The sequence below is a fragment of the Crocuta crocuta genome, unplaced genomic scaffold (genome assembly GCF_008692635.1).
Source record: "Crocuta crocuta isolate KB4526 unplaced genomic scaffold, BGI_CrCroc_1.0 scaffold78, whole genome shotgun sequence".
NCBI lineage: Eukaryota > Metazoa > Chordata > Mammalia > Carnivora > Hyaenidae > Crocuta > Crocuta crocuta.
The window spans coordinates 87,483-99,906 of record NW_027532617.1 but is presented as its reverse complement, the minus strand read 5'-3'; the positions used below and the strand labels follow the sequence as shown (position 1 = coordinate 99,906).

Here is a 12,424-nt window from a genome sequence, read left to right as displayed (position 1 = left end):
CTGACGCTGTCCAGACACCACCACCCAAACCAGCTTCCATTCCACAGGGAAAGCAACTCTCAAGCCACGTTTCATTTCTGCTGGGAATATTAAAGATGTGGGCACAAGTACCTGAGAATATTTCGCAGACAAGGCTGATTAATGCTACCTGCTAAGCTAATCCTTACACTCAAGTTAGGTACGGAAAATATTTAAAACGGATGTTTTATCACACTTTCTCCTAATAGAAGGTTATAGCCCAGGCCTAGGCCATTTCAAAGGGCTATAATATAGGGACAGCCACTATGCAAATGCTCTTTTATAATTTGACAGTTTCAGGTGTGACTAGTGCTCAGTCAAGTGTTTAATTCTACAAACAAAGGTCAGGCTGCTGTATCACCCAGATCTACAAATTCCTAAGGAAGTTTTCAAATACAGGTACCTCACAGATGATAGGAAGGCATAGNTTTGACAGTTTCAGGTGTGACTAGTGCTCAGTCAAGTGTTTAATTCTACAAACAAAGAAAAGTCAGGCTGCTGTATCACCCAGATCTACAAATTCCTAAGAAGTTTTCAAATACAGGTACCTCACAGATGATAGGAAGGCATATTCTAAGGGGTGTTTAACAGTCTTAAGATGGAGAATGGAATTACTGAACTTAAATATGACGAAGTCCAATTCTCATGCCCCCCTGAACACAGTAAGGAAATACAAACTTGTCCATGGCCATACACCCTGATCGTGCCTGATCTTGGAAGGTAAGTAGCGTCGGGTCTGGTTAGTACTTGGATGGGAGAAAATAGGAACTTAACATGGGTTGCTTCACCAAGATTTCTGGAACTATGTCCAATGTTAAGACAAATATTGTTATTATGAAATTTTGGCACTGATATTCCACAGAAGTTGTATTTCAATATTTCAATCTAATATAAGCATAATGATCAACTGACCACTCTAAAAAAGTTCTTCAGTATCTTCTAAGAAAGATATGGTTAAGAATAAATCTTTTTCTTAAAACATTTCCTGCTAGAAACAGGAGAGGGAGGGAGAGATGGGGGGGAGAGGGAGAGGGGGAGAGAGAGAGAGAGAGAGAGAGAGAGAGAACCATGAATAACGGAGGATAGAGACAATGACTACTGCTTAATGGGAGCACAATCTTTGCGACAACTGAAACTAAAAACTTAATTCAGAGACTGTTCTATTTTTTAATACAAATATATCTAATTATTCAAAGTATAAGGTACATGTAACATTAAAAATCTCAGTGGCCAACACTATGGCAAACATCAGAAAAAGAACAATACTTAGTAACAAACAATGAGCTTAGGCATGGTTTTACACAGATTGTTTTGCCTTCAGGAAACCCAGAATCTTTAGAAATTATTAAAATTATAAAGCAGTTAAGTTTTATAAGCTCTTTGCCTCACTTTGGTTAAATGTAACTCCACTAAAATGCTGACAGAGTCTTTGATAATGAAACAGAAACACAGAGTGATAGATTTCTTTTATCCTTACTCAAGAATGGCATTTAAGCAAAGCTCTCATTCAGTAAGATGCACCCTAATATATGTGAAGAAAATCACATTCTGGTTTTGTAGAGCATCCCCAGGTAATGTTAACAACTAGATTAAAAAATACAGAGAACCAAGGCCATTCTGTCTGCCTTCGAGCTGGGAGGTTTCTCAGTTAAAGGAGTCATATTCACGAAATGATATGTCAAAACATAAGTTCTCATACATTAAGTTTCTCTGATAAGTAAGTCTTTTTCAAATTCTTTAATTAACAGCAATACTTAAAAAAATCTTCAACTGTAAACTCCTGGCTTATAGTGTTTTGATTTTTCCTGAATCTTGAATGCTTCAAACTGCCATTAAATATATTATCTCCTGTTTCCTCTTAAAGAGCTCGTGTTGAGAAAAGGATCATCGTCGTCACCCTGAAATGACACAAATGTTACGTGAGTGGTTGTTCCACGCTTCACGGGGGCAAGACGGATGTTATTCTGAGTAAGCACCACCAGTAACAGCCGTTTCCTCCTTTCACATGAGGCAGGCACTCAGTTTTCTATTCCCCTTATAAATATGACCAGTTTGTTCATTTAGCTTCTCTTCCCTTCCCTAGCAGCTTGCTAAGAAGCACTGAAAATAACTGAACATGGTGTGTGTGTACCTGCAATATGTACCATACACATTTCTATGAACTGAATAAAGGCAAAAAAAAAAAAAAGGTGAGGGGAAGCCAAGAAAATTAATACTCTTCAAATTATTCCTATTTGATTTTTGAATAGGTTTTTTCCCAATTACATTTTATTACTGGTGTTACCTAATGTTCTGGAAACTTACCCTCCAAAATAATGAAGCCACATGGCCTAACTCAGAAAATGCTGTAATTCTTATTTCCTCTTCCCGATTTCATGCTAGAGATAGATAGCTATCCTCAGACTGCTGCAAAAAACATCTAGCAAATCAATCTTTCAAATATCTTTCTGGGAAAAGAAGTAGTATCAAAGAAGTCCCACAATGGAACTAGGCTACAGATTACAGGCATAGTAAGAGCAGACAGGAATATATCAGGTATCAAAACTAAGTTTAGTTAAAGAGAAGGAAAACTAAAACCTCAGAGAAGCTCAAATTATAAAATTTGATGAGGATAATTTGTTGAATTGCTTTAAGGCATTTTCAAGTCTATTACCCCTTTTATTTATTTTTTATTTAAAAGGTTATTTAAAAACAAATATTCCAAAGAGAAAGCAAAATTGCTTATAAATTTTTGATTTATGTTTCTTTTAAGACACTAATAAAAAGGGGTAATTATTTGGTATTAGGCTTTGTTGGTGGTATTAACACATTCAAATGTTAGCGAAGTTGGCTACTGGTGAGAAATGGATGCCTTGAAAAATACAAACTCATTTACATTTATTGATTTATTTTCCACTATTATCAAAGGCAGAACTTATTAATAAACCAGAGGTAAATCCAAATGGGAGTGTAATAATTAGTCAATAGTTTTTCTTTGCTGTTAACATGAATGAATACAAATCTTTAATGGTAACCTATAACCACATGTCTATCTAGATGCTTTGCATTAACAAATAAAGGTTAACTGCTCGCTCCCCTCCTGGAAAAAACATGTTAGTTATTTCATAGGTAGATTAGGCTCATGTTGCCATTTCTCTCTGCAGCCTGAATTGTTGGTGAGTCTTCTCCTCATGCTGGTTCAAAACCTCAGCTGGGATACAAGAGCATGGTAACAGTTGAAGCCCAAAATGAAAGCTGTGAGTCACATGCTACAGCAGGGATGAACCCAGAGAGCATATGCTAAGTAAAATAAGCCAGTCACAAAAAGACAAAGACTTATGACTCCACTTAGAGCAGGTATCTAAATCAGTCCAATTCATAGAAACAAAAAGAAGAATCGTGGTTACCAGGGGCTGGGAGGAGGGGAAATCAAGAGTTGTTCAATGGGTGAAGATTTTTAGTTCTGAAAGATGAATAAAGTCTGGAGATCCGTTGCACAACAAGGTGAATATGCTGAACACCAGTGCGCTGCACACTGGAAAATGGTGAAGATGGCAAGTTTTATGCCATGTGTTTTTATCACAATTGAAAAACTTTTTAAATAAAAATGTTTATAGACTTAAGAGAAACACCTTAAAACAATTCAATACAAACTAGCAAAGTCCTCTCAAATGGCTGCCATGGAGGAACGGGAAGCGCCAGACTTTAATTCAAGGTAGCTGAATCAACAAACACATAAAGCCAAGACCCAAGTCCTGAGTCCGCCTCGTCCTTCTCCTTCTCTGATCATGTTCTGGCCCAGACAACTGTCTTGAATTGGTTTCTTTCACACATCCTGCCATTTAACATTTTAGTCCATATCTGACAACCTTTGTGAATGCATATCACTGCCATGTACCATTTTATACAGGAAATGTGTAAGCATACACATTTAAAGTGGGTACTTTATAAGTATTTTATGAATGTAACATTAAAAACTTTTAGAATACCATTATCACTTCTCCAAATGTAAGGACAGAAGCTGGAAACAACTATTCTGATCCATTAACAGGGCAAATTAAATAAGAACTCACCGAATTTCAGATTTCAAACATTGGCAGGCCTTTTATATATGAGTATTTATACTCACAGTTACTCGACAGATGCTACTTACGGACTCTTAACATCTTAAGTGCAGTTCAAAAGAAGGTTACCAATGAAACTATTTAAAAAAATAATTCCCAGGAACTAGCTTAGCAGTCCTTATGTACATTTTTTAAAAATGTTTGTTTATTTTTCAGAGAGAGAGGGAAAGAAAAAGAGAGAGAAAGAGAGCATGCATTAGCATGAGCAGGGGAGGGGCAGGGAGAGAGGGGGACAGAGGATCTGAAGCAGGCTCCAGGCTCTGTGCTGACAGCAGAGCCCAACGCAGGGGTCGAACTCACAAACTGTGAGATCATGACCTGAGCCAAAGTCAGACACTCAGCCGACTGAGGCAACCAGGTACCCCAGTCCTTATTTAAATGTTATGAATAGCTAAGAATTAAAGAAGATTGAATAATATTACTTTATTACCTCATCGGATTCAAAATTGACCCCTTTAGCTATCTGGCTCTGGGACATGCGCTTGCTGGATGATGATGATGATGTGCTCGTCCACCTGAGGCAGAAACATGGAAAAAAAAAGGAAAATGAATCAGAATTCATCAGAAGTGCCTTTTTAGCTAAATGTTTCATTCTCGTAGCAGCCATGAATAAAGATAGCTAATACCTTCCCTTCAATATACATTAGTGGCATAAAAACTTAATGGTGAGAAAAAGAATGCTGGGGCCAGGGTTTGAATTCCAGTTTTGTCATTTACTAGCTATGTGGCTTTAGGCAAGTTACTTAGCCTCTCTGCCTCAATTTCCTCATCCATAAAATGAGGATAATAATAATTTTGAGAGATTTATTGTGTTAATAATATACTTAAAGACTTAGATCAGGGCCTGACTTACATCAAACACTACACTGATACTTGCTTATTATTACAGGGCTCAGCATATATTAACATGTGTCTGCTACCATCCCCCACTCCTAAAAACTGTGGCAACACTGAAATACTTCTTATTCAAGCATCAGTTGTTTCTTTAACAGGCTAAAACGATTTTAGGAAAGGCTCACTGCTTTCTAGGGTTGTGTCACTGTATTATTTGTGTTCAATCTAAATCAAATAGCAAATATATACCGAGTGTTTGTTCTTTTCTAGGTACTCTGATAGGCCGTGGGAAATATCAGCGTACAAGAAGATCATGATTCCCATCCTTATAAAGCTTAATTTGTGCTAATGAAACTTATATTCGTATGTCTTTTTAGCTGTAAGAATTCTGTCTTCTTAGATCAGGGGCCAGCACACTATGGCCAGCGCAGCCTGTCGAGCCTGCTTGGGTTTTTACTGCCTCTGAGGTTAAGTATGGTTTTCACATTTTGAAATGCGGTCCATTTAGATGGTTACATAAATACCTAGAGAATATCCTCAATTTTGCCTCTTGGTCTGCAAAGCCTAAAATATTTACTGTTGGGCTCTTTAATAAAGTTTGCTGACTTCTCTCTTAAATGAAAGCAGCATTTGTGAGTTCTTAGTTGCTAATTTATTATTATGCTTTGGGATGTTATTACAGAAAAAGAAAGATGTCTGAAGGTCTGGTCTGGAAAACAGGTGGAGAATCAAGAGGTCTTGTGTCAGAAGGAAGGAGAAAAATCCATAGGTTCTTATGCATAAAGTAAAGGAGATGAGGATTTGTCAAGCAAACCTGAAGAGCAACATGGTTTTAGAAGTACAGATCAAGGAAATTTATCAATTGATCCATTTGGGGAGTGCCCATCTCTATACTTGAGACCGACGCAGGAACTAACTGATCACTTGTGGACTTGTTTCTACCTGTGACAGAAGAAGCAGGTCATCAAGAGCATAAAGCCACAGTGCCCTGGGGCCAAAGTTAGGTTCATGTATTCTTGTTGGGGGCCTGGAGAAAGGGGTGGGATTTATGGAAACACCCACTGAGATGTGCCTCTGCTTCTGAGGTCTCCCCAAATAACCAATGAAACCCAGAGACAAGCCAGTCATCTATGATGGATGGTGGCTCATCTTATAGCAAGAGTCCTAGTTCTGGGGGCCCCATACACCTACAGATCTGTGAAGGATCCTCTGTCCTTAGAAATCGGCAAGGGGGAGGGAAAGAAATGGTTCTACTGTTTTGATTGCTGGGTTGAAGAAACAGGCCTTGTCCTGGATATGAGAAAGGGTTTCATTTGATTAGCTTCAGGTGAATGGCTAAACTCGAGAGAGAGGGGCGCATCAAATCGAGTGCCAGGAGTTGTAGAAGTTTTCTCCATCTTTGTTCAGATAGCATTTGGGGCCATAAATTAGAGTTCCTGGTCTAGAGATGTTCAGTCAGTAAGTCAGCTGCACTGGTGTTATAATCACAGGGCAATGTGTTAAATTGGCCTTACATTGCTCCTGGTACATAAAAGGTGCCATGAAAACATTTAGTTCCCTGCCACTGGAAGGTTTAATAGAATCCTCCCAACCTCTGCTCCTCCCGCTGGGCCAGGGTCTTCTTGTACCCACTGCTTTAAGGGAAGGTCCGCCAGTTCTAGCAAACCTGAAGGGCCCTCTTATTCCCAGGACAAGGACAGAGTTTAGAACAACTTATCCAGGGGAAAACAGGCTTTCCACAGCCCATCTGGCAGAAAGGAGTTTTACAACTGGAAGCTATTTCTGTTTTCAAGTTAACTGCAAGCATATTCGTGCTTTTACTGTTTACCCTTCCCCCTATTACTCTTGTTCTGTTTTCCCCAGCGTGTTACTTAATTTATTTACTAAGCACTTATAGAGCTATTAGTGTGTGCCAGACAATGTACTTAGTATTTGATAAACATTAACTCACTTAAGCCTCATAACCCTATGGAGTAAATATTAGTATATTCATTTTATAAACGAAGACACTCAGGCACAAGTAAACAAACAAAAAAACTCCAAAAAACTTGCACAAGGTCTTCACCTAGGTACGTAGCAGAGTCCAAGTACTGTAAATTATAATCAAAGTAACCCATACAAACCCTGCCATTAGTAAAATAACTCTTTAAAACCAGCCTAAATTGTGCCATTCAGTAGCTGTCATCAGAAACACCAATCTGCCATGGCTGATTTCAGATCAGCTGCCAAAATGTTAATTTCTAAATTGCCTCTCATCATTTAAATGATTCTTACTGACAGCACAAAGGTTTGAGAGGTTAATCTATTATGTTCAGAAGCGACAAGAGAGACAGCTCTGGAGCAGAATGTCTTGGCTGTGTGACTAGCTGGGTCACCTTAGGTAAGCCACTAATCCTACGGTGCCTCGCCTTCTTCAAAGGTACAATGGAGATAATGCAGTTTAAAAAAAAAAAAAAATATATATATATATATGTATGTATCTTGAGAAAGAACAAGCCCGTGTGCAGGAGCCAGCAGGTAGGGGCAGAGAGAGGGAGAGACAGAGTCCCAAGCAGGTATTGCCAGCACAGAGCCTGCCGCAGGTATCGAACTCATGAATCACGAGATCATGAACTGGGCTGAAAGCAAGAGATGGTGCTTAACCGACAGAGCCACCCAGGCACCCCAGGATAATGTAGTTCTAACCATGAATACCTCCTGGTATGGCTGTGGGCACCAAACAAGCTAATTCACATGTAAAGGCTCAGAACAGTGCCTGACCGAACACTTCAGTTACTATTATTACCTCATAGGTAAAAAAGAAGTCAACAGACATTTATTCTTCTGAAAAGTAGACAACCCAAAATGGCAACAACATCATGATAGTTTTAATACCCTGAAAATATATGTCAAACATACTAAAACTGCATTTTCATTAGTTCCAATAATGAAAACTAAGGACTTCATGCAAGTGAAACTTCTATATTCTTCTCAATTCAGTAGTTACTGATGCACTACTGAAAAAAATCTCCAAAAGCTACACCTGTTTTTGTTTGTGTTTTAATTCATAAAGAATGACCCAACAAGGATGGATATTCTTTCAAGAAAATCTCCTTTCCCTTAAGCAAATCTGAGTTAGGTTTCTATCGTCTGGAACCAAAGGAGTCCTGATACTGGACTCAAGTTGAATAGTGTAACTCAAGACTGAGAAATTCAAGGGGCGCCCGGGTGGCTTAGTCGGTTAAGCATCCAACTTTCGCTTATGTCATGATCTCGCTGTTCGTGGGTTCGAGCCCCGCGTCGGGCTCTGTGCTGACTGCCAGCTCAGAGCCTGGAGCTTGTTTCAGAGTCTGTGACTCCCTCTCTCTCTGATCCTTCCCTGCTCATGCTGTCTCCCTCTCTCTCTCTCCCCTAGAAATAAATAAAAAATATAAAAAAAAAAAAAAGACTGAGAAATTCAAGTACATCTTTCTATGAGCTAACTACCTCAATGACCCTCACCTGTGGACCACAAATATACAATCTAACCTGCATCTGAGCCCATCACGGTATTGTGTACTCCTACGAAGGCTGGCCGTGGCCTTGGCAACTCTATACTCTCCTCGCTCTTTCTTGGGTCTTCCTTGTTGCTTTTTCTACTTTTCCTAAATTCTAAAGGTTGAAACCCAGGTACTAGAACACAGGCCCTCTTTTCTCTCTACCTTCCCTTTCAAGGTGATCAATCAATTCCAATGGCTTCAAGTGAAGTATCAGTATATCAGTTATATGCTGCTCAGGAGTAAATTTAGTTCTCATCCAAACCTCTGATCTCAGCTCTGGACCCGCATCTCCAATTGCCTATAACCAACCCCCTTCATGTCAATTTTGCAGGCATCTCAAATTTTCCATGTCTAAAGCAGAATTTGATTATCTGTTTTTTTATTATAGTTTTTTTAATTTTTTTTTTTTTTTTAAATTTATTTCTGAGAGACAGACAAAGACAGCATGAGCAGGGGAGGGTCAGAGAGAGAAGATACAGAATCTGAAGCAGGCTCCAGGCTCTGAGCTGGCTGTCAGCACAGATCTCAACGTGGGGCTCAAACCCACGAGCCATGAGTTCACAGCCTGAACCGAAATCAGACGCCCAACTACTGAGCCACCCAGGCGCCCCTATTATAGTTTACTGTCAAGTTGGTTTCCGTATAATGCCCAGTGCTCATCCCAACAAGTGCCCTCCTCTGTGTCCATCACCCTGCCTATCATTCTTTACAAAAATCTGTTTCTCTTCTTTTATGCCTTTCTCAGTATATGTCAATATCTAAGTGTTCAAATAGGAAACGTGGAAATCAACCATAATACGTCATTCTCCCTCACTCCAAATATCCAATCTGTCCCCAACTGCTGTCATGTCTACCTCACAATATAACCTGAAACCATGTATATTCTCTCCCTCTCCCCTGCTACCACTCGGTGCGAGTCTCCATCCTCTCGGGGACTCCCCACGGCAGCAGGCGAGCCTGGCAGTGCCCTGCCTCCTGCATCACAGGGGTCCTTCAGAAATAGAAATCCCGTGGAGCCACGAGGCTCCCCAAATCCTTCTGTGTTCCCCTGTATCCATAATAAAGTCCGAGTTCCTTACCTTGCTCTACTGTTCGTGCTTCATGATATGCTCCTGCGTCTCCTATTCTTGTATCATTTCCCTTCTTTTCCAGGTTTTAGTCACTGGCTCCTAACCTAAAGTATGCCTGTTTCTTCTTCAAGAAACTTTTACATGTGTCTTCCCTATGCTGTAGGCAAGGCCAAGTCTCTTTCAGTTAAGATTTCAGCTTACACGTAACTTCCTCAGAGGCCTTCCCGGATCACACTTTCAGAGCAGATGTCTGTGGCCTGTGGCATTACTCTTTATTGCTACATCTTTTATAGGGGCCAAGGGCATGGCCACCCCAGCTGGGCCACTTGGGCATGAAGATTATTTTGAGTTAAAAAGCAATCAAACCCCAGCAGATTCAGGAAAAGCTCTTTACCTTCCTCTCAAATGCTTACAAAGAGTTTCGTAGAAGATTTGTTCCAGAAAGAGTGGTATCGCCATAGATTCTTACATTATGACATCTGTCATTAAGGTATGACAGACAAGAGAGACCTAGCAAGGCCAGTTTGATCAAAGTTCTTCTTGTCCTACTGATTCTGAGCGGCCCGGCAAACATTTATTTACCAAGCATTTACATTTTATAATCTTCCTGTGAAGATTTTGCTTTTCTTCCCTTTGACATCCCAGACCCCTATCCCCTTCTCCTTAGATCAGAATGACATATATATATTTGGAATTCCCATGTTTGTGTGGACTTCCCCTATGTACAAAATTAAATTTGATTTTCTCCCGTTAATCTGTCTCATGGCAATTTGGTTTTTAGCTCAGCTAGAAAGACCTTCAAGGGCAGAAGAAATTCTTTACAATTTTCTTTAAGCATTCTTACACATCTATTGATCATAGGCCCAAATGTGACCTACCTTCTTTGTGAAGCCTTCAAGGACCTATTCTAGGAAGACACTGTCACTTCCCTCAGCTTTCAATGTACTGGAATAAAACATTCACCTTGTTGGATTATTAGTATCTTGTAATTAGGATACTGCTAACGTGGAAATTCCTTGAAGGAAGGGAACATTTCTTTTGTGTTTCGATCCCCAGCTCCTAGCATAATGTTTAAGTGAAGAAATAAATGGATAGGGAACTATTCCTACCAATTTTTAGGACACAGACCCTTAATTCACATAAAGCACATATTCCTGGAGGGGTTAGTCACACACAAGGAACGAAAACTGGTTATGGGAGATGGGGTGGGGGTAAAATACTCAGATACCACAATGGTTTTGACCTTTCCCAAGCTCAATCCTACCCAGTAAAATTTCATTCTTCAGTATTTAATTTCTCCTGTTAGGGAGAAATTAAATTTATTTTAATTAATTTAAGCCAAATTTAATTTCTATCCTTAGGTAATGAAATAAAGGTTGAGATCATAAAAAACAGAGTGAGAAACACAGAAGTAGAGTTTTTTCTCATTGTCCCCCTTGCTGCTACAGCTCCTGCTCAGGCTACCACTCTTGGCTGTTCTTTTCTACCCCTTTTCTCCAGATGATTCCTACCTTCAAGATATCAGGTAAATTTTACTCATTCTTTAAAGTCTTTTCTTCTTTCATAGCCCACAGTTCTTGCTCCATTTTCTAAGGGCCTATGAGCACTCACATCTACTCTGTATCATAAAATTTCACACACAATTATGCACTGACTCATCATCCTTTAATGGACTGAAATGTGTTCATCTCTCTTTTCCACTACAATTTATGTTGCCTAAAGGCAGTAACCATGTTAAAACATTTATTATGTCCCCCATCAGACCTAAGGTAATGCTCACACAGGAAATTAGTATTAAGAAAAGCTCTTGATTATTTTCCTAAGTAGAAGTTTTCATTAACTGAGCTTAAGTTAAGCAGTGTTCACCTGAAATACTAACACAGAGAACACAGCAATAGTGAATCAAATTGATTCTTACAGTAACAGCAAAAATGGCAAAAACCAAAAGGACAGGGAAAAGCACACAAGTGCTCCGAGGTAGAAAAAGTCAACATGATCCTCTTTTCAGCATTGAGCACAGCACCCTGTGTAACTCAGTATATAAAAATGCGATAATAAAGAAGAGAAGCTGAAATCAAACACTAAAAAATATACAAAACTACTTTCTGTTAATTAGAGAGAACACAGGACTCCATCGGGAAAATCTCTGGATAATAAACACAAGAGGAAACAAACGACAGGGTAAGTTTCGTTGAAAAGTACTTGTAATAATGCCGCACCAACTCTGTGAACCAGACTTCCATCTGTTTTTCACTTCTCTGTTTACTTGAGCAGTTGAAAATAAACCTGTTAAAACTTCTATGGTATAGAAAAACGTGTCAACAGAACTTTGGATAATAATTTTAAATTTCTTCAGATGTTTCTTTCTGCACGAAGCCACTGTACCTACCTCTGCTCTGTTTTTGAAGTGGTAGGAAACATGTCTTCTTCCTCATCTGACTCGTCCACCTCAATCGTCTGAGGGAAAAATAAAACAGGGAGTAATTTTTACGGGAATGGACATCTAACTAAGAATAAATCATTGAGGGGCGCCTGGGTCGCTCAGCTGGTTGAGCGTCCAACTTTGGCTCAGGTCATGATATCATGGTTCCTGTGTTCGAGCTCTGTGCTGACAGCTTCAGATTCTGTGTCTTTCTCTCTCTCTCCCCCACCCCTGCTCATGCTCTGTCTCTCTCAAAAATAAACATAAAAAAAAGAATAGTTAAATCTCAAGAAAAATCTTTTTTTTTTTTAATATTTTTATTTATTTCTAGGAGAGAGAGAGACACAGCGTGAGCAGGGGAGGGTCAGAGAGAGAGAGGGAGACACAGACTCTGAAACAGGCTCCAGGTTCTGAGCTGGCAGTCAGCACAGAGCCCGATGCAGGGCTCGAACCCACAAA

The 12,424-nt window shown here is 39.5% G+C and overlaps 1 protein-coding gene across 2 annotated transcripts in view; it reads right to left on the bottom strand.

Moving 5' to 3' along the window:
• Positions 1-1,171: 1,171 nt before the first annotated feature.
• MRE11 (MRE11 double strand break repair nuclease) overlaps positions 1,172-12,424 on the bottom strand; it is a 72,211-nt gene continuing 60,958 nt past the window's right edge. For both annotated transcript variants that reach the window (XM_077780611.1, XM_077780612.1), the window contains exons 18-20: positions 11,933-12,000; positions 4,552-4,636; positions 1,172-1,916 (exon numbers count right to left, since the gene is read on the bottom strand). In XM_077780611.1, coding sequence (XP_077636737.1) covers positions 1,860-1,916; positions 4,552-4,636; positions 11,933-12,000 — 210 coding nt within the window. In that variant the 3' untranslated portion in view covers positions 1,172-1,859. The remainder of the gene's footprint in view (positions 1,917-4,551; positions 4,637-11,932; positions 12,001-12,424) is intronic.